The following is a 19,791-nucleotide window of genomic DNA, read 5'->3' as shown; positions in this document are numbered from 1 at the left end:
GCCGGGACATCCCGACCAGACCACCGTAATCGGCCACCAGGAGGCCTCGAGGGACGCCATGCAAGATCCCTGTCATTCGGACCCTTGAACAAGCCGCGTCGATCCCGAGGTCACGGCTAAAAAAGTTGTTTACACCGATAGTAATGATTAAGAAAATTGCATGAAGCTGCTTTCAAATATCGCCATTCTTATTATCTGAAAAAAAAAATCAAAAGGCAACTAATTATTTGACCCATGGTTAAGAAAGCTTCATACCTAGTGTCTTCTTTTCATATCCACTTAACTTGAATCATTTTTCATAACCTCCTTGCATGATAGGAAAGCTTAAGCGTGGATTCAGTGGAATTGTTCTTGTGACACGAATCTTCAAATCATGCACTGACAGTCGGATGATCATATTGAAGATCCAAATTCACAAGCGCTGGAGTCAAACAGGGTTTGACTTGTTCCCCCGTCAAAATGAACCAGCTCATTGTTGTCTCCTTCGTTAAGCCCGACTCCGCAGTCTAACATTCGAGCCCAACCCAGTCACACGGTAACGTGACATAGGATGCAATAAATACTTTATATTCTACACTCCGTTATTTCCGATAGCTTATGCGCTTCCGTTCCCTACGCTTCGCCACCATTTCGATATCGCCTGCCCGTCCCAAAACCCTACTCCACCTCCGCCGCTTCCTCTCCTCCTCCATCGCTGCCCGGATTCCTCCTCCGATGGCCGCCTCCGAGGAGTCCTTACGGCAGGCCTTGGCTGAGAAGCAGTCCGCCGTCGACGCTCAGGCCCACGCCCTCCGGGCCCTCAAGGCCCGCCCTGGCGGCGCCGCCCAGGCCGAGATCGACGCCGCCGTCGAGGCTCTCAAGGCCCTCAAGGTCGATGCTGGCGCCGCCGCCAGGCGCCTCCAGGCCGCCCTCTCCAACAACGGCGACGGGGCGGCCGCCAGCAGCAGGGAAGCCTTCCGCCAGGCCGTCGTCAACACCCTCGAGAGGAGGCTGTTCTACATCCCGTCCTTCAAGATCTACCGCGGCGTCGCTGGGCTCTACGATTATGGCCCGCCCGGGTGCGCTGTCAAGTCCAACGTGCTTGCCTTCTGGCGCCAGGTGAGAAGCCACATCCGTTGATCTTTAGCAGCAGAAGGTGTAGAAGATCCCATATTGATCTGATCTGTGGAAGTACATAACCCAATGCTATTCTGACATTCTCTTCCAGATAAGTTTAATTGAGGACTTCCAGCAATAAAGAATTGAGGCAATTTTAGATCTTTACACTCAGATATATGTCACTCTTTTGCTTTTAATTATGCTTTATAGGGTAAAGTTCTTACATTTCATAATGATAGCCATGGTAATGATCAAAGACATTTATTCTAACAGTTACTATCTCCATCTGTTTGTTTCTTGTCTCAGCATTTTGTTCTAGAGGAGAACATGTTGGAGGTCGATTGTCCCTGTGTCACCCCTGAGGTTGTCCTCAAGGCATCTGGGCACGTGGAGAAGTTCACTGATCTGATGGTTAAAGATGAGAAGACGGGGACGTGCTACCGAGCCGATCACTTGCTCAAGGATTTCTGCAAGGAGAAGCTCGAGAAGGACCTCACTTTATCACCTGAGAAAGCCGCAGAGCTCAAGCATGTTATCATGGTGTTGGATGACCTATCTGCTGAGGAATTGGGAGCAAAACTGAAGGAGTACGGGATCACAGCCCCTGATACCAAGAACCCTCTCTCTGATCTGTACCCGTTCAATCTTATGTTTCAGACCTCCATTGGCCCATCAGGCCTGAGCCCTGGGTGAGATATAATTGACATATTTTAAATGAATATGTAGATTGTAGATTTCTAGGTTATCAATTAGGATTTTTTAAATTTACCTCTACTTTGCATCGTCTATGGCTATAGGTATATGAGGCCAGAGACAGCACAGGGCATCTTCGTGAATTTTAAAGACCTGTACTATTATAACGGGAATAAACTTCCATTTGCAGCAGCTCAGATTGGTCAGGCATTTAGAAATGAGGTGTGGTTCCCCCCCTTTTACTTTGCCAATGGTCTTGGTTGCTTCTTTTTTTTATTGTTTCACCAGAAGTTCAACATCCGTATTTCATCGTATTTGTTTTTGGTCAAAGTTAAATAAATTGTCCCTATAAGACACATTCAGTATTTTCCCTTAAAGATCAAACCTAGTTCAGAAGGCTCCTCCCAAATTTATGTTTGGTTTCCTTGGAATTGCCAGGTTTGCCTTAGCTCAACCTGATTAAGTTTCATGATTCAGAGACATGGTTTTGTTACAATTTATCTTATGGCCCTAATCTACTCTGATCAAGCTCAATGCTGATTGATTCAATGGTAAAAAGTTACAAACTCCAGTCAGTAATAATTGAGCCTGTTTTTTTTATATTGTGGATAGACAATCTGTCTCAGTAATCACCTGTAGGCATTATCTAAGTGGAAAACTAAGGGGCTTCTGACAGTCAAGGTTTCAAACTTCCAATCTTTAATCATGATTCTCCAGTTGAATAACAAAACATAATTAATGCCATACACAAAGCATTTATTATTGCATATATGGTCTATGATATATGGATCTAGTCAATTATCTTAATTTCTTTAGTATAAGATTGACTTGAAAGCATAAACAAAATTTTATATCTCAACCACCATTCTTTTATCATACATGTTACTTAATATATGATTGTCACATCCCATATTTAAAAAAATAAACCATTAACTTCGTTTACAAAAGAATCTTTTTTGTATTTTTGAATTCGAATTCTTGTATTTACAACGTTAAATATTTTTTACTAAAAAAGAATCATATCTTCTTGGTAGGACCACAGGTGATAAAAAGTGTCCTCCACCTAAGACTAGGGACTATGCTTGATGTATATATAATCTGCTAGACTATCTTTATTAGTGGCTCCACATAGAGATGGACTCGTAGCTCCTTTCATAAGTTGCACTTCTAATGTAGACCACTAGCATAGGCATATATACTACATGATAACAATCACATTAATATCATAAACTTAATTTAAAAGAAATAATAGAAAATAACTAATCATTTTAAATAATCATTTTCAAACGACACATTCATATAAAATTTTTAAGTTAATCAAATCATAAAAACATGAGACATTAATCTTTCAAGAATCCTCTATCAACTAGAACCCTAATTGCAATAACTCAATTTACTTAAACGAAACTCAAATAAATTTGGACCTAATGGAACCAACCTCAAATCCTTATAGAATCGGTCCGAAATCATCTTAGATTGGTCTAATTTAGAGTTGATTGATTTTATTTTGGTTAAGTAGGTTTGAACTAGTTAAGTTGGTATGGAATCACCCTAAATCGGCTTAAACCAATCAAATTTATCTGATTCAGTTAATTAACAAGCTCAAATCAATGAAGGCTGAGGCTATTGGACTATGTCATATAGTGCTAGCCCAGACGAGCCGACCCACCAGAGTCATGGATGGGTCATGGGCATCGCATATGTTTGTCTCAGGTAACAGTTTGGGTTGAGGGGTTGGATGGAGGGGTGACTATGTGTTTAATGCCAGTTGCATAACTGACGGCCTAGCTTCACAAGTTTGGTTGAGCCTTACCACTGAACTAGACCACGCTTGGCTCACGAGTTAGTTCGTGCTTAGCTATATGAGTTTGGCCATGCTTGACTACATGGGTTGGGTCGTGCCTAGTCACATGAGCTGGATCGTGCTTGGCCATATAAGTTGTGTTGTACTTGGCCACATGGGTTGCGCTATACCTGACCACATGGGCTGGGTCATGCCTAGTCACATGGATTGATTTGTGCCTGGCTGCATGGGTTGGGTCATGCTTGGCCACATAAGCTGGATCGTACCTGGCCGCATAGACTGGGCTATGCCTAACCATATGGGTTGGACCATACTTGGCCACATGGATTGGGTCATGTTTAACCACATGAGTTATATCATTTCTGGCCACATGAGCTCGGTTTTGCTTGATCATATGTGCTAGGTCGTACTTGACCACATTGGTTGGTTTGGTTAATCAACTTAACTCACGCCAGACCACCTAATTTGACCCCTCTTATTAAATTAGATTTTAATATTTTTAATTATTAGAGAATAACTTAAATTCATGAAATAAATAATTTTGATTTATGGTCTTAAATTTAAAACTAACTAATTAATAAAAATTCACATATAATTCTTGAAACATAGATATATCTAATTAAATGAATCAGAACTACTATGTTGATCCAAAAATAAGAATTTTAACAATTTAAATAATCTTGAAATTCATTTAAGATTATGAGATCATTATAAGTCAAATAATCATTTTAACATTATAAATCAATTATCATTATTTATTAATCATAAAATTTTGAAATTAAAATATTATTATGTATCATAAAATTCTAATAATCCCAATATCAAAGATTTCAAAATATAAATCAAAGCTGGTTAGACAAGAATAGAGGATCCTACATCTCCTAATAATCCCAATATCAAAGATTTCAAGATATAAATCGAAGTTGGTTAGACAAGAATAGAGGAATCCTTTTCTCAAATCTCAATTCTCCCGCTTTCAAACTTTGAGGAATGAGAGAGGAGAAACCTCCCTTATATAGAAGAAGATGAACTTTTCCTGAAAGGTAAACAATGCTTTAATTTTTATTTTTATTTTGCTTTCACACATAAAGATAGAATTGTAATATTTATTTCTTATGGTTCGTACACAAAAATGAAATTTAAACTATTTACTTTTTAAAATCCACATCACTCATTAGGAAATAAATCAATTAATAATTTAATTGATTGATGAAATTTCTAATTTGTCCACGTAACTAAGGTAATTAATTTTATTCATTTCCTTAACTATACTACACAAACAAGGAAGTTAATAATGTAAATAAAGCAGTGCATTATTTATGTTAATTAATTTATATTAAGGGAGAAGAATTATTGGTGATTACAGTGATGATTCACTTTTTTCCAGTTTACTTCTAGAATTGACTATAATTGTTCCTTTTTCATAAGTAGGAATTTCATCTTTGGCTAATTATCATTATTTTGCTCACTGCATGAGGGTTCCTTTCACTGAATAAAATAGTCCATGCCAAATAGTTGGAACTTCCATGTCGATTTTGTTGCATGAGTTTTTTTTTCATTATAATTGAATTGTCAATCTAATTCTATTTGCTTATCTATGGTGACCAGATTTCACCTCGCCAAGGTCTTCTAAGAGTCCGTGAATTCACTCTAGCGGAGATTGAACATTTTGTGGATCCTGATGACAAGTCTCACCCTAAATTTGTTGATGTTGCCAACTTGGAGTTTTTGATGTTCCCTAGGGAGGAGCAATTGGCAGGAAAATCTGCCAAACCAATGATTCTTGGTGAGGCAGTCTTGAAGGTTTGTTTTTTTAGCTATCATTATGAGTTCTTCCCTGTTCTAGATTATATATATATATATATATATATATATGTATATACATGTATATATACATGTATATGTATACATGTATAAATATATATATGTATACATGTACATATATATATATGTATGTATATATATATATATGTATGTATATATATATGTATGTATATACATACATAAGTATATACATACATACATGTACATATATGTATTCATACACACACACATATATATATATATATGTATGTACATGCATACATATGTATGTACATACATACATATGTATGTACAAGGTCCGTCATACCGAAGCATATCGCCCGTATCGGGCGGTACCAGTGATTTAAAAAGCGCTAGGCGCCAAAAGGCGCCAAGGTCCACAAACGCCCGAGGCGCTAGGCGCTCGCCCAGGCGCTCGCCCGAGCGAAGCGAGGCGCTAAAATATAAAAATATATAATATAATTAATAATTTCAAATAAATAAAAATTAACAACATTAAAATCAAAATAATATATTATTAATCTATTAACAAAAAATTAATCATCGAGGAAGCAGCGGCGAGCGGCGGCAGCAACAGCGGCGAGCGGCGGCAACAGCAGCGGCGAGCGACGGCAGCGACAGCGGGAAAGGGAAAGGGAGCGGAAGGCACGAGCAGCGAGAGGGCTCGCGGGAGGCGCGAGCAGCGGGAGGGCTCGAGGGAGGCGCGAGCAGCGGGAAGGCTTGCGGGAGGGCTCGCAGGAGGCGCGAGCAGCGAGAGGGCTCGCGGGAGGCGCGAGCAGCGGGAGGGCTCGAGAGAGGCGCGAGCAACGGGAAGGCTCGCGGGAGGCGCGAGCAGCGGGAAGGCTCGCGGGAGGCGCGAGCAGCGACAGCGGCGAGCAGCGGTAGCGGGAGCAGGAGCGACGAGCAGGGAGATCGCGATCGGGATCGGGATCGGCAGCGGTAGCGGCGGCAGGTTAGGGTTGGGTAAGGGTTAGGGTTGGGGGTATATCGGTTTAGTTGGTTCGATTGAACCAACTAACAACCGAACCAGACCTAAAAATCTGGTTCGGTCGCCTGGTTTAACCCAGGCGCTCGCCCGAAGCGCCCGACGCCTGGGCTCGGGCGAGCGCCTAGGCGGCGCCTCTTTGAAGTGAGGCGCCTGGACATGAAGCGAGGCGCTCAGGCCTCGCCTCGCCTCGCCCGAGCGCCTAGGCGAGCGCCCGAGCGCCTATTGAAATCACTGGGCGGTACATACCGGTCCAACATATATATATATATATATATATATATATATATATATATATATATATATATATATATATATATATATATATTTGTTCCATCTTTGGATATCTTACATCTGAAGTATCTAATACCATTTACACAGGGAGTTGTCAACAATGAAACACTGGGCTATTTCATAGGGAGAGTCTTCCTCTTTTTGACACGGCTTGGAATTGATAAAGATCGATTGCGCTTCAGGCAGCACTTGCCAAATGAGATGGCTCACTATGCTGCCGACTGTTGGGATGCAGAGATAGAGTGCTCCTATGGCTGGATTGAATGTGTAGGGATTGCTGATAGATCTGCTTATGATTTACGGGCTCATTCAGTAAGTTACGTATATCTCATTTAATCATAATTGCTCTAGCAAGTTCTAATAATAGACTTCCTACGTGCTATATATTTGTCATAACCATTACCTATTTTAAGACAATTCATAAGAGGTATTTAATGGAAAGTAAGAATTTTGATATTGTATTGTCTCAACTGCATTCTCAATGCATGTCTGACTGTACTTGGAAAATACTTATTCAACTATATTGCTTCATTTTGATTATTTGTTCAAGGTTTAGTATCAAACACAAACTTTATGGATGGATATTTAATCCCGAGTTGTTGACAGGAGAAAAGTGGTGTTCCTCTTGTTGCTCACGAGAAGTTCCCAGAACCTAGGGAGGTAGAGGTAAGCTTCTTTGTTTTACTTTGTCTTTATTCCCTTTCTTTTGGAATTTTACGTATGAAAACTTGAGATTTTGCCACCAAGAGAAGTATGGAAATTATAATATTTTTGTAAATATACTTCCTTTAGATGCTGCCACTCAAGCTTTCATAGAAAGTTTGTTTGATTGTTGGTGTTTATATCTCAGAAACTAGTTATTGTCCCATCAAAGAAAGAACTTGGTCTTGCATTTAAGGGCAGCCAAAAGATGGTGGTTGAAGCACTGGAGGTGAGTGCAAAGATTGCTTGCCTCTAACTACCTGTTAATTTCTGTGACAGACATTTATTTTTGCATTTGTTTATGCCACATCTCTCCATGGACAGGCTATGAGTGAAAAGGAAGCACTGGAAATGAAGGCCACTTTGGAATCTAAAGGTGAAATGGATTTCCATGTCTGCACTCTTGGAAAAACTGTTTCCATTATGAAAAAAATGGTGTCAATTAGTATGGACAAGAAGAAGGAGCACCAAAGGGTCTTTACACCATCTGTTATTGAGCCATCTTTTGGCATTGGACGAATAATATACTGTCTGTTTGAGCATTCTTTTTACACAAGACAAAGCAAAGCAGAGGATGAACAGCTGAATGTCTTCAGTTTTCCTCCACTTGTGGCTCCCATCAAGTGCACCGTCTTCCCATTGATCAAGACCCAAAAGTTTGATGATGTGGCCAAAATAATTGCAAAATCACTTACAGCAGCTGGGATTTCTCATATTATTGACATCACAGGTATGCTTATTGGAAAAAATATCAAAATAAAACAAACTAGGTCCACCATATTCAGTTTTGATTAAATTTATCTTCACATGCCATACATCTTGGTCAGCTACTGGTTGAAGAATTTACTGTTCACTCGTTATAATAGATGTGTGTTTGTTTATCTATGCTGGCTAGAATAATCTTCTGATCATATATACATGAAATCGATAACATGACAATCACATAAATACCACTGTTTTGCATGGTGATTCAAGTAATTTTAGATCATATGGGTGGACATTAAAATCAGTTTCATATATTTGCCGATTGTTGGGATTTTTTCAGGTACCTCCATAGGAAAAAGGTATGCAAGGACAGATGAGATTGGTGTCCCCTTTGCCATTACTGTCGACTCGACGACAAGTGTGACGATACGAGAGAGGGATAGTAAGCAGCAGATCCGTGTAAGCATTGATGAGGTAGCTTCGGTCGTGAAGGAGGTAACAGATGGACAGAGCACCTGGGGCGATGTGATGTGGAGATATCCAACACATTCGGCTGCACATACTGAAGAGGAATGAACCAGTAATTACACTTTCAGTTCATTGTGTTTTTACCAGAGTGATTATTGCTAAACTTGGAATTTCTTATTGCATCAAGTATTGAGATGGCTTGACCGCTGACATTTACAAACATTTACTTTGGACATATGGATTACATAACTTGCTGCCATCATTATTATAAATTGTGGTTGGCTTTCTCGAATATGAAGCTTATCATTAACAACCCAATTTGCAGCATGGTCCAGGTCATTGTGAAAGTGAGGACATATCTTGGTACAACGGTAAGCCATCAGTATTCATTTACAAACATTTGCTTTGGACTTATGGATCATTATAAATTGTGGTTGGCCTTCTCATATTTCAAACTTATCATATAAATTGTGGTCGGCCTTCCTCATATATCAAAACCTATCATTAACACCCCAATTTTCAGCATGCTCCAGGTCATTGTGAAAGTGAGGATGTATCTTGGTACAGCGGTAAGCCATCAGTATTCATCCTAAAAGGTAAGACTGCATGCGAGATGCTAATCGCATGATAAAAAGGTTCAAGACTTTTCCGTCTCAGGATGTTTCAATGTCTGCTTGCTTTGCTCTGCTAGCTTGCGGAATATGTTCTGCAGCAGTTTCCAATTTTTGATTCTTGATTCATAGACCACAACATTCATAAGCACAAGGCTGCTGGGAAATCGGCTTGAACTTGTGGAGAAATGTTAGTGTCCCAACCTTAATATCAACACTTCAACACAAATGAGATCTGGTCGTGTTTTATTTCTTTGATTACTGCTGGAACTCGAGGGGAAAAAAATTGTGTTTTTTGGCTTTTCTTCGGCATCGATTTAGTTTTTGATTTGTGTTAATTTACATGTACCGGTTAGAAGAATCCTCCTTGTATTGGTTGATGTCGTCCACTGTTTCATAATGAAAGGCTCAACATTTATCCATGATCCATCCTTTGAAGCGGATGGAGTTCCCACTTCTTGCTCCCTAATTCCAGTGGGAGGATAACTTGAGTCCTAAAAAAATGGCTGCATATTGATGCACGTCTACGTCAGAATTCTGGTTGTAGAGACACTAATATATGAGATTTGGACGCCATGAATATGCACATCTTTGAAAGCTTTGAATCATTCACATTGCAGCCAATAAGAAAACACAATCACAAGATGCCGAAACATGGAAAAGTAGAGGGAAACAGGATTAGGTAATTCTAATGCCGTAAAGGCGATAGAATGACAGTTCATTATACAATATCAACAGCATATGTATTAATCATTCCCAGATAGAACTATTTCATCAACTACACTGGTAAGTTAGACGCCTTTAGAAAACTCAAAATGCTAGAAACTCAAAAGCTTGCATTAACTGTATATGAAATTGACAGCGCAAGAATACACAATAAACACGTGAGTAAACTAAACACTTTTTGGGGACTCAAAAGCATTAGGAACTGAAAACAAAGTAGAAACATGACCATAATCATAACCAATCCCTGATCCAAGTTTTCGCATTAGCTGTATGTGTAATTGATGAATGTATTTCGTTCTTCTTAGAGAGTACATCAATGCAATAGGCAGCAGCAAGTGACCATTAGACTTGTGGGAGATATTGCAGAAGTCTCTAACTCAATTCATCATGCAAAACAGCAAAATAGAAAACAAAATCATAAAACACTTTGTTATTTTTGAGCTACACGATCTTTTAATTTCAAACACTTTCTGGGTAGATACAGCGCTCATTTTGTTGATAGTTCTTACAGTGGTGACATAAAATTTATTTATAAACATTGTCCAGTATTGCATGCTCCAGAATATATATACTGTCTTTATCACGGGCTCTCACAAAATTCCATCTCCTGAGATTGATAACCCACAAAGATAATAAGTAACAAATTGCATGATACCATGGATTCTGATAAGTTGTACTAAGTTTAGCTATTTAATAACTCGTTGCTGAAATTATTTTTGTGCAAGTAGCTAAAAGAAGGAATAAGAGTAAAGAATAAACCCAAGCAAGATTTGTGAAACCAGTATCAACAAACTCAATGAAGTTCCAACTATTTGAATGCAATAGACGGGACCTTTTTGGATCAGGCACAGAAAAGGAGAAACAAGAGATTAAATCTAGGGAAAATTGCATATCTTATACTGCAATAATCCTTATTTAACTAATTCATCTCCAATAGTGGCAACTGGCAACCATCACACATAGTTGTATAAACTCATTTAACTTATGCAAGCATTCTACAAGTATTTCAGCAGTTCCAATCTAGCTAGTGAGTAACAAAATTATCATTTTCACATTACTTTTCATGTTTCTCTCCCATTTTATTTACCTTTCTTTTGTCTTCCTTTGTAATTGTTTCTCTCTTTGGTTCTGTTTGGTACTTCAAGAGAATAGATCAACGGGAAGTTCAGAGGGTCAACAACTGAGGATAGGATGAATGTGCCTTTTTGTGTATTCAGAAAGATGTCAAACATTCATCCATACTTTAATCATAACTATTAGGTTCAAAGAACATGATATTTGACAAGAGTTAAAGGCATGGACATATTTCAAGGTACCAATGTATTGAATCTCGGATTTTGATGATGAAACCAATTGATAATGATTATGATTTAACTGCGTTTTGAGTGACGCAGGACTACCTTCGATCAGGATTAGACAATTGAAGCAGGAAGAATTGACGTTACGCCGGAGGAGAACATGTCAGAAGATTGTACGTCAAGCCAGATGATCGATGGACGTATCGGCAGAAGACTTCGAACAAAGGATTCGGGCATCGAGCCAAGAAGAGTGGAGGCAAGGAGATCGGAGTTGCGGAGGACAACTACCGATTGGGCAACATGCCGCAAGAGAGGACGATGCACCTAAGAATCGGATGAAGCGTCGATGGACCAATGACATGTCGAGCAACAAATTCGATTAAGCTTTGTAATAATGGTATCGATCGAAGTCGGATTAGGTTTAATTGGGTTGAAATTGGGCCAACTCAATTAGGGGCCAACTGGGCTCGAATTAGGGCTATGTTGGGCTGGATGAAAGGCCCAAACAATGCCCTGGTGCCACGTCAAGTGGTGGCACCACCAGGGTTGGCGATGGAACCGCTTGAAGGCTCAGCCTCCAAGGTTGAGTCTGGGCGGTGGTACCGCCTAAGTCTAGTAGTCGAGACTCTGCCTGGGCGGTGGTACCACTAAACTAGGCGGTGGTATCGCCCAATGTCAGAGTCAACTGGTGGTGGTACCGCCAGTACCTTGAAAACCGGGGTGATTCAAATTTGGGCTCCAAATTTGAATAATCTTGAGGCCTATAAATACCCATCTCATCTATGGTTAAACTATACACCGAGAACAAAAAGAGGAAAAATTCTACTGTAATCACTTGAGAAATCCTCCCCTCTAGTTTAGTATTGGTTTAGTCTAAGAGAGGGGTGAGAGGTCCTGTAAAGGTTAACTCTGGAACCTGTAAAAGGAGAATTGAGTTGTAAGGGTAGTTAGTCTTCACCCGGTTGAAAGAAGACTAATAGTGAAAGTCGGTGGCCTCGATGAAGGACGAATCGGGAGTGGACGTAGGTCGGACGACCGAACCACTATAAATTGGTTTGCATTTTACTTTGCTGTTTATCTTTGCTGCAAACCATTTAACTTGCCCACTGCCCTACTTCTTCTCTACATCATTCACTTACAAACGCTTTCAAGTTAAACATATTTCCGATACGGATTTAATCGTCGAACGAATCTTCCATCGAAACAGTTTTCCAAAATCTATGAAATCGTCATTTTTAACCGCTGCACTAATTCACCCCCCCTCTTAGTGTCGGACTTGATCCTAACACAATGTACATGGATATATATATAATATTGGCAACCTAAAATGACAAATAAGAAATTCCTAAACTTTGTATAAAATCACTCCTCCAATCTACAAAAGCAAATTACTGTATCTTGAAAAGGTAGCATAATGTAGAGAAGTCAGAAATTATTTGATACCTTGCCACATACTGGACAAGTGTCACTTCTTTCCATCCATTCATATATACAGCTCAGATGAAAATGATGAGAACAATTTGCCACAATTTTTGGATTTTCTGGAGTATACTCTGCAAAGAGCAGCCAATACATTTAGATTACTTCCAACTGACAGTGAACGGGTATAAATTTTGTACTCTTGCAAACACACAACAAATGAAAGGAATTACCAGAATTAAAGGGCAAAAAAATAATTTATACTTTGTAACACTTATGGCTACACATGCTTGGTGACCTTTGTCTTAAACTTTATATCATACTTGTACAAAATCAACTCCAGAGAATTAATTACGGTTCTCCTACCATCATCAAAGTTTGGTCTTCAGCTTAAACTTTAAAGCCTTTATTAGAGCATTAATTCAGGTTTTTCTTTTTTCTTTCTTTTGGAATATTATGTCAACATTAATTGGTTTCAACTAAGTGCGAGATATAACATAATTGGAAGAAAATGAAATGAAGAAATGGCTTTTGGTTTTCAAATATTGATCAACCAAAAGATTGAAAGTCTTTTGAACCATTGAAATGTAAAGTAAAAATGGTAGCTTTTGAGGTTAGCACATTGCATTGGTTATTATAAAATGAAACTTTAGAATGTGGAGAGTGAAGCTGCATGATGAAAGGTTGAGTTTCGGTCTGTAGAGAGTTTACCCTCCAGACATGTAGGGCAGACATCTTCATCTTCTGAGGTTGTAATAACAAAACTTGTATCACATGCTTTTGCAGACAGATATTTCTCAGATTCAGGATGGGTAAGTTTAAATCCTTCTTCAGATTCTGCAATGTTTCGCTTTTTAATGGCACCCAAGGTTTCGACAGCAGAACTGCTACCATTTCTTCTAAGAGTGTGCAGCTCTTCTTGTGTGTGGTTCATAGACTTCTCACGTCTCGAGACCAATCCTTCACGCTGTAAGCGGGAATACCTAGGATCTGCATCATATGGTTGAGGTAAAGGCACAACGTGGTAAGTCTCACATGCTGAATTATCAGGAGCATTTCCAGTTGCTGTCGACAACGACGATGGAGTTGTTATCTGAATCTGGGATGGTACCGAGCGTCCATCAAGTCTTTGAAATGTTGCACCATACTGTAAAGGTAAAAGAAACTTGATTATGAACTCACCATCAAATAAGCATTAACAACAACCAAAACTATTATGACTATTTGGAAGACTTAGTATTCCACTAAAGTTGGCAATTTCAGAGATCCAAGGGAAGTCGCTAATATGCTTAACTTGAAAAGATTTGTATTAACATTAAAAAATAATGCTAACTAAAAAAAAAAAGATGCATGAGGCAGCTTCAAATTGATCCTCAAATCTGAGACAATGATTCGGATTGGTGGAACAGCAGGAGTCCCATTGTTGAGAGTGAGACATCAAACTGAGTCTAGTTACACCACAGATTCTAGATTTTTCTATGTCAGTTATGTTTGACCAAGTTTCGAGTTAGTCAGGGCTAGATTAGTTGCACATTGAGTCACTTTTCCATCGGAATGGTACATGAAATATTATTTTGAAAATTTTCTTTTGGGTACTCTGATGGTGGTCATCATCGTATTTTGATAATCTGTTTGTGGCTGTTTCAGATGTTAGTTTGACTGTTTCGAGTTAACCTTGATTATGGGTAGAAGTATAACTCATAAGAAATTAGTTAGGCATTATTTGCTAAAGTTCTATGAAATCCTTAGAAGTTTTATAGTCCTAGTCTGAAGGAAAAAATGTATGCAATTAGTGATGCAATATAAAGTTGGTTAGGCCAGTGCAATACCCTAATCTCAATTTTAAATGCAACTTCTATAGAGGAAAACAAAGAAAATACACGTCCAACCATTATTTCATCTTAACACACTCTCTTGCCAATTGATTCTCACAAAACAAGCTACTGCAAACCAAACCTGACCCAACATACATACAATCAGCACTGGTCCATATTTGGTCGATTCCAGACAAATCTTGGCTGGCCACCTATGAAAACCTATATAACTTCAAGTGACATCCCCATATGCCCCAAAGCAGCTCATATTAGCTTGTTGGAGCATACTTGAACCTATTACAGCTTACGACAGACAAGTTCATCTTTGTTTATGCATTGATCCATCTCCATTGAAGCTTTGATCAGTCCAGAACAGCAAGGAGAAGGTCCAGTCAAGCTTGGAGAGCCTTCTTTCTAGCTCAAGAAAGAGTCCTACTAGATGTAAAAGAGGGTCGAGGTAAGAAGCCAGCTAAACAAGGGAACTTTTGCAACATTATAATCGAAGGAGGAGTTGGAAAAGACCTCCCCAACCCATTTATTGTCAAATTAGGAAACGAGAGGCTGACCAGGCCTTCTAATTATGTCCCACTTCTAGCAACCCTACATTCTCTTTTAAGAAAAAAACATTTTAGATAGAAATTCGTCCTTATTTATAGTATATAGTTTAGTTGGTCAGAAGAATCCTATTTTGAACTAATAGCATCCTAGAGTCCTTGTGTGGTTATAGTCTAGGTTGGGCAAGTCTTTTCCTATTGTGAAATTCTGCATGCTTCTTCTAATGAGTTTTTGTAGGGTGACATAATCAACTCTAGCTCCCTTGTCTTTGTTTGCAATAAAATATAACTTGGTTTGTTCTTTCCCTATCTTGTTCTCTTGGTGACACTAAACTCTCTTTGAATTGCTGAGACAAAGAGGCCTATTCTGTCACAAAGAGACCAATTCTGTCACAGGATATATGGCATCACTTCCATAGCTCTCCAATAGCAATACAATTAGAGATTTATATGTTTTTTTCAAAGAAGTATAATAAACTGAAAAGTCCAATATTACCCCATCCAGGAGCCGATGAAAGAAATATCTTAAGCATATGCAGTGCCGATATATGGAATTGCTTGAGTAGGCATGTTCTTCAAAGTCCTCTGGACATAGACAGCAACAGAATGCACCCATAAATCTGGTTCCTAGCAACTCAGGCAAAACACAAATAGTTAAGAGTTCGAAGACAGGTTAAATAGAATCTAATTGAGCAGGTTGTCAAACCTGCAAAAGTATCTTACTCCTGCTAAAACTTTATAGAAACTTATCAAGGACAAATACTTTTCTGCATCCTCCAATAGAATCTTCAAACTGTGATTAAAATAAAAAAAGCCCTAATAGCATCCATGAAATCATGACATCATATCCATTGGGTAATTTACAAGAGAATAAATGTTCTGTTATTCATAATGGAAAAGCACCACAGTGGTATTTGCTCCTCCTGGCTGTAAAAAAAAAATGCAAAATTCAGTTAAGCAAATGAAGAAAAATAAAATACAGTAAAATACAGTAATATGCAAAATATAGTAATCAGACAATCATGACAATGGAATGTGAGCCTAAACCAAAATACACTGCTTTACTACAAAAAGAAAAAAGAACAATAGTAACAAACCAAATATGGTTAGAATGAAAATATGCATACCATCAAAGTTCACTACCTTGCTCATGTGTTTTAAATTGGACATCTATTTACAGTGGCATCATGCACAAATTTTACCAGGAGCATTTAGTTTAAGATGTTCTCCATAAGCATGGAACAAAATCAAGTGACCACAAATTCAGGAACCATACTGTTCGATCAATCCTATGGGCAAGGTTAACTATAAACATCAACATCTGGTCTGAACTTACAGAATCACCATTAGAAAAGTGTCGGGGTTCGAACCAAGGACTGCAGTCACATGAATCTCACATTGTTAATCTAGGACAAAAGCTTATCAAAGTCATCATAAACATTTTCATCATATCCACCAGTACAGAATCAGCTCTGGTGCAAACTATAACACTGAAACACACCAACAAAGACTTAAGAGACTTTCACAACCAGCAATGATTCTACCAATAGTTGTATGAACTTGTATCCAATTGTAGTAAATTCTTATTAAAGGCATAGCTAAGCAACACTGATATTGTAGCATATGGAAACCAACTTGCTACCATTTAAATTCATTCAACTAAAGAATAAACTTTCAAGTTTCAACCAAGGAACTCTTTTTCGCCTAGATCTTATTTACTGATGATCGATATTTATCGGTCCAGGTGTAAACCCCAACCCATTTCGGGTGGTCCAAACTGGGTCATATATTAAAAAATAAAAAGAAAGAATAATCTCGCCCTAATCATCCTAATCACTAGCCCGACTCATCCTAATCATGAGCCTCGATGTGTGACCTCCTTGCTGCCCGCCGTTGACTACCTCCCTGCTGCCCAACATGCTATCTATCGTTGCCTACCTCAACATGCGACCTCCCCGTCTCCCAGCTCAGTGTGTCACTGATGGAGTACACTTCTCTTCTTCCTCCTTCCGGTTCCTCCAGCAAATCCTCTTCTTCCTCCTGTTTCTTCCTTTTCTCCATTGCCTGCTCTTCTTCCTTCCTCTTTGCTACACATAGGTGTACCATGTGTTGGTATGCAATAACTGGTCAGTACATAAAGGTTGGGTATAGTACCCAGCTATAAAATTGGAATCCTTGCTTTCAACACTTCAATAAGGTTGGATAGAAACTTGTAGAAAAGGAAATTGTATCTACAGTCACCTCCAAGATACATAAGAACCAACAAAATAAAAAAGGGCGGTGCTGATACTTGAATACAGGAGAATTGTTCAAGATATAGTTAAGAGTACCAAATAATTGAGGAAACACCTCAACAAATTTTAAACATGGAACCTTATGTTGTATGGATGTATGCATCTTTATTTTGCCAGTACACTCTAAGCTGATAACTATATGGCATGGTAACCTAATATATATCAAAAAGCTCAATATCATAGGGTTCCAGGCCAGCAAAAAGAAATAGAGCACATAAGAGCGTGTCAAAACACCATTGGAATGAAATGGACTTTTGCCATCACAATGTTATTATGGTATCGTTGAAACTCACTGAAATTCTCCACAACTCAATGCTACCAACCAGTAGGCTAAACGACAATTAGTTACTCAAGTAATCTTAAATGATCGATTTTCAATTGCTTTTCTCTTCCCTATCATTATTGTCTACCCATTGTAGTCAAGATCAGCTGCAAGCCAAGATTACTTCATCTAGCTCTCATCCATGCCAAATATGCTCTTCTTAACGTTTCACACCTTTTTAATCTTTTCACAGCATTCATTCCAATTTTTCAGCACAAGATACACTATGAATTTATAATAATTTTCTTTTGTTTTTATCTTATCCCTTTGACACCATTTGCCAGAAGCTTTTCCCAAGAATTAAATTGTTGACCAGCTAGCTATCTCTAAAATCCATGTTTCAGCTAGTCGAGAAATCCAGTCGACCATAAGGCTCAGCATGGTTCCTCTGTCACAATCTCCTAAATGTGCAACATAAACAAATTCTGTTCAGAAGCAGGGATAAAAGAAAAAAAAGCGTCAAAGTGTAATTTTCAGCTTCCAAATCTGAGATAATTTAATACAATTTTTTATTTAGTTTTGATCGTCATCGATCTAATTATTCTATAACCATGACATACAAAGTAGCAGACCTTTTCTTCGACTTCCAAATTTAAGCGCGAGATCGTCACCAAATGAAAGACATGAACAAAACATCATCGATCCCTTTTCAACAATAATATAATTAATGATAAAAAAGGGACTTCTGTTACGAAGCAAACGTGATTAGCGAAAAACATAACGTTTTCCCAATCCAATATTTCCAATCAGGAAAAACAAAGCACAGAAGAAACTGGTCATTTTCCATTATACTACCCAAAACGCCAAAAATGAAACATCCGTTCCACGAATTCGCAAGGATCGTTCATAATTTACAGAAAGAGACGGCGAGCGGCCAGATAATATAACGTCTTCAAGCAATCGAGCGAGCGTCAAACGAAGGTGGAGGTCTCGGGTGCAGAAGAACTGAAGAAGAAAGGATTCGTACCTGGCCAGGAGCAACGGAGCCGGGCTTGATCACCCTCAAAATTGGGGCGAAAGGAGGGGACTCGAGAGAGAGAGAGAGAGAGAGGGGAAGATGGGGGAGGGGAGGTGTGGGTCTTGGTGGCGTGTCGCTTTCCTTTCCGCGAAGGGCCCATGGCCGTCCGTACGACCGCATAATACGTCGACTCGTTCCTTCGACGTGGCGCATCGAGCGAGGGCGAGAGACGCGACGCGGGATGAGATGAGCTGTGGATCATGTGGTCGCCTACTCGTGCAATTATGCGTGGGTTGAGTGAGAACAAGGTGTGTGCACTGCTGCAATTCTTGTTTTGTCCCTTTTTTTTTATAATCAAATTCGCTGCAAAACTATTTGTGCCGTCCGTCACCGACTATTTCATCACAGCCTACTCTCTGTACACCGGAGCCTCTTCTTCATTCAACCAAATTGTCTTGTGAACTTGTATAGTTCACACTCTTGGCTCTACCCATGTAATAACTCTTTTCACAATAAGAATGATCTATACAGTGATAACATTTAATTAGGAAAGTTGGCTAGGTAGCTGACCCTCTTCACTTTTAACAATAGCAGCACAATCTTTTTGCTTCTTATAATACTATTTCCTCGGATAACTATTTGCTAGCAATGGGGAATTACTTTTCATCTGAAATCTAGGTGATTGGATGTGCACCAATGCAAACCATAAATTCCATACACAATATAGGTATATGATAAATCTTTTTCATTTACCCTATTCATTGGTACCGATCATTGACACTGAAAAAATTGTCTAAGAGCTAAGGATATGATAAATCTTTTTTATTTACCCTATTCATTGGTAACGAGTCGCACAAACACCATGGTACATGTTCCTTGACGCTAAGGATATCCTCTAAGAGCGAAAGATTTCATAGCATTTCTTATTGGGTGTATTGCGTTTCTAATAAGTTGTTTAATAGTTGGCATGTTGTTTCTAATTAGTATCGATATCCGAATTGTTATCAGTATATATCACCACCTATTTTGTTTTTCTTGAACTAATTTCATTATATCACCACCCATTTTGTTTTTCTTGAACTAATTTCATAATCTTCCTTATGTTCTCTATTTTCTTAATCCAGTCGTTCTAATTCATCGGCTAATTTGTATGACCATCAAGGATCGTTTTTACTGATTTCTTTTATTTCAATAGATTTTTTTTCAATTGTTGTTTGATCAT

At 38.8% G+C, this 19,791-nt stretch overlaps 2 protein-coding genes across 4 annotated transcripts; one reads left to right on the top strand and one right to left on the bottom strand.

Annotated features, from left to right (window-relative positions):
- Positions 1–582: 582 nt before the first annotated feature.
- Positions 583–8,865, top strand: LOC135581333 (glycine--tRNA ligase, mitochondrial 1-like). 2 transcript variants are annotated; one of them, XM_065102452.1, is made up of 9 exons: positions 583–1,098; positions 1,405–1,787; positions 1,896–2,013; positions 5,204–5,398; positions 6,786–7,010; positions 7,305–7,364; positions 7,549–7,629; positions 7,725–8,130; positions 8,446–8,865. In XM_065102452.1, exons 1-9 carry the CDS (start codon positions 598–600, stop codon positions 8,679–8,681), a joined length of 2,205 nt encoding a protein of 734 aa, XP_064958524.1. In that variant the 5' UTR covers positions 583–597; the 3' UTR covers positions 8,682–8,865. The 2 variants fall into 2 exon arrangements, with proteins under 2 accessions (XP_064958524.1, XP_064958526.1); XM_065102454.1 differs by lacking the exon at positions 6,786–7,010.
- Positions 8,866–10,313: 1,448 nt separating this feature from the next.
- LOC135584634 (E3 ubiquitin-protein ligase At3g02290-like) lies at positions 10,314–18,723 on the bottom strand. 2 transcript variants are annotated; one of them, XM_065102456.1, is made up of 6 exons: positions 18,579–18,723; positions 15,702–15,922; positions 15,492–15,622; positions 13,339–13,774; positions 12,652–12,761; positions 10,314–10,517 (listed from the first exon to the last, which is right to left on the bottom strand). In XM_065102456.1, the coding sequence occupies exons 3-6, from the start codon at positions 15,609–15,611 to the stop codon at positions 10,491–10,493; spliced, it is 693 nt and encodes a 230-aa protein (XP_064958528.1). In that variant the 5' UTR covers positions 15,612–15,622; positions 15,702–15,922; positions 18,579–18,723; the 3' UTR covers positions 10,314–10,490. The 2 variants fall into 2 exon arrangements, with proteins under 2 accessions (XP_064958528.1, XP_064958527.1); XM_065102455.1 differs by having other exon boundaries at positions 15,719–15,922.
- Between the last annotated feature and the right edge of the window lie 1,068 nt (positions 18,724–19,791).

The sequence above is a fragment of the Musa acuminata genome, chromosome BXJ2-4 (genome assembly GCF_036884655.1).
Source record: "Musa acuminata AAA Group cultivar baxijiao chromosome BXJ2-4, Cavendish_Baxijiao_AAA, whole genome shotgun sequence".
NCBI classification, from domain to species: domain Eukaryota; kingdom Viridiplantae; phylum Streptophyta; class Magnoliopsida; order Zingiberales; family Musaceae; genus Musa; species Musa acuminata.
Note: the sequence above shows the minus strand (reverse complement) of the source record. Positions and strands in the feature narration are given on the sequence as shown.

Coding starts and splice junctions, on each gene's coding strand:
- LOC135584634 (XM_065102456.1), bottom strand. CDS start 15,611: ATGGGTGCATTCTGTTGCTGTCTATGTCCAGAGGACTTTGAAGAACAT. Junction 13,775..15,491: donor TTCATCGGCTCCTGGATGGG/GTAATATTGGAC, acceptor TTACCTTTACAG/TATGGTGCAACATTTCAAAG. Junction 12,762..13,338: donor CTGCCCTACATGTCTGGAGG/GTAAACTCTCTA, acceptor TGCTCTTTGCAG/AGTATACTCCAGAAAATCCA.
- LOC135581333 (XM_065102452.1), top strand. CDS start 598: ATGCGCTTCCGTTCCCTACGCTTCGCCACCATTTCGATATCGCCTGCC. Junction 1,788..1,895: donor CCATCAGGCCTGAGCCCTGG/GTGAGATATAAT, acceptor CTATGGCTATAG/GTATATGAGGCCAGAGACAG. Junction 2,014..5,203: donor GTCAGGCATTTAGAAATGAG/GTGTGGTTCCCC, acceptor TATGGTGACCAG/ATTTCACCTCGCCAAGGTCT.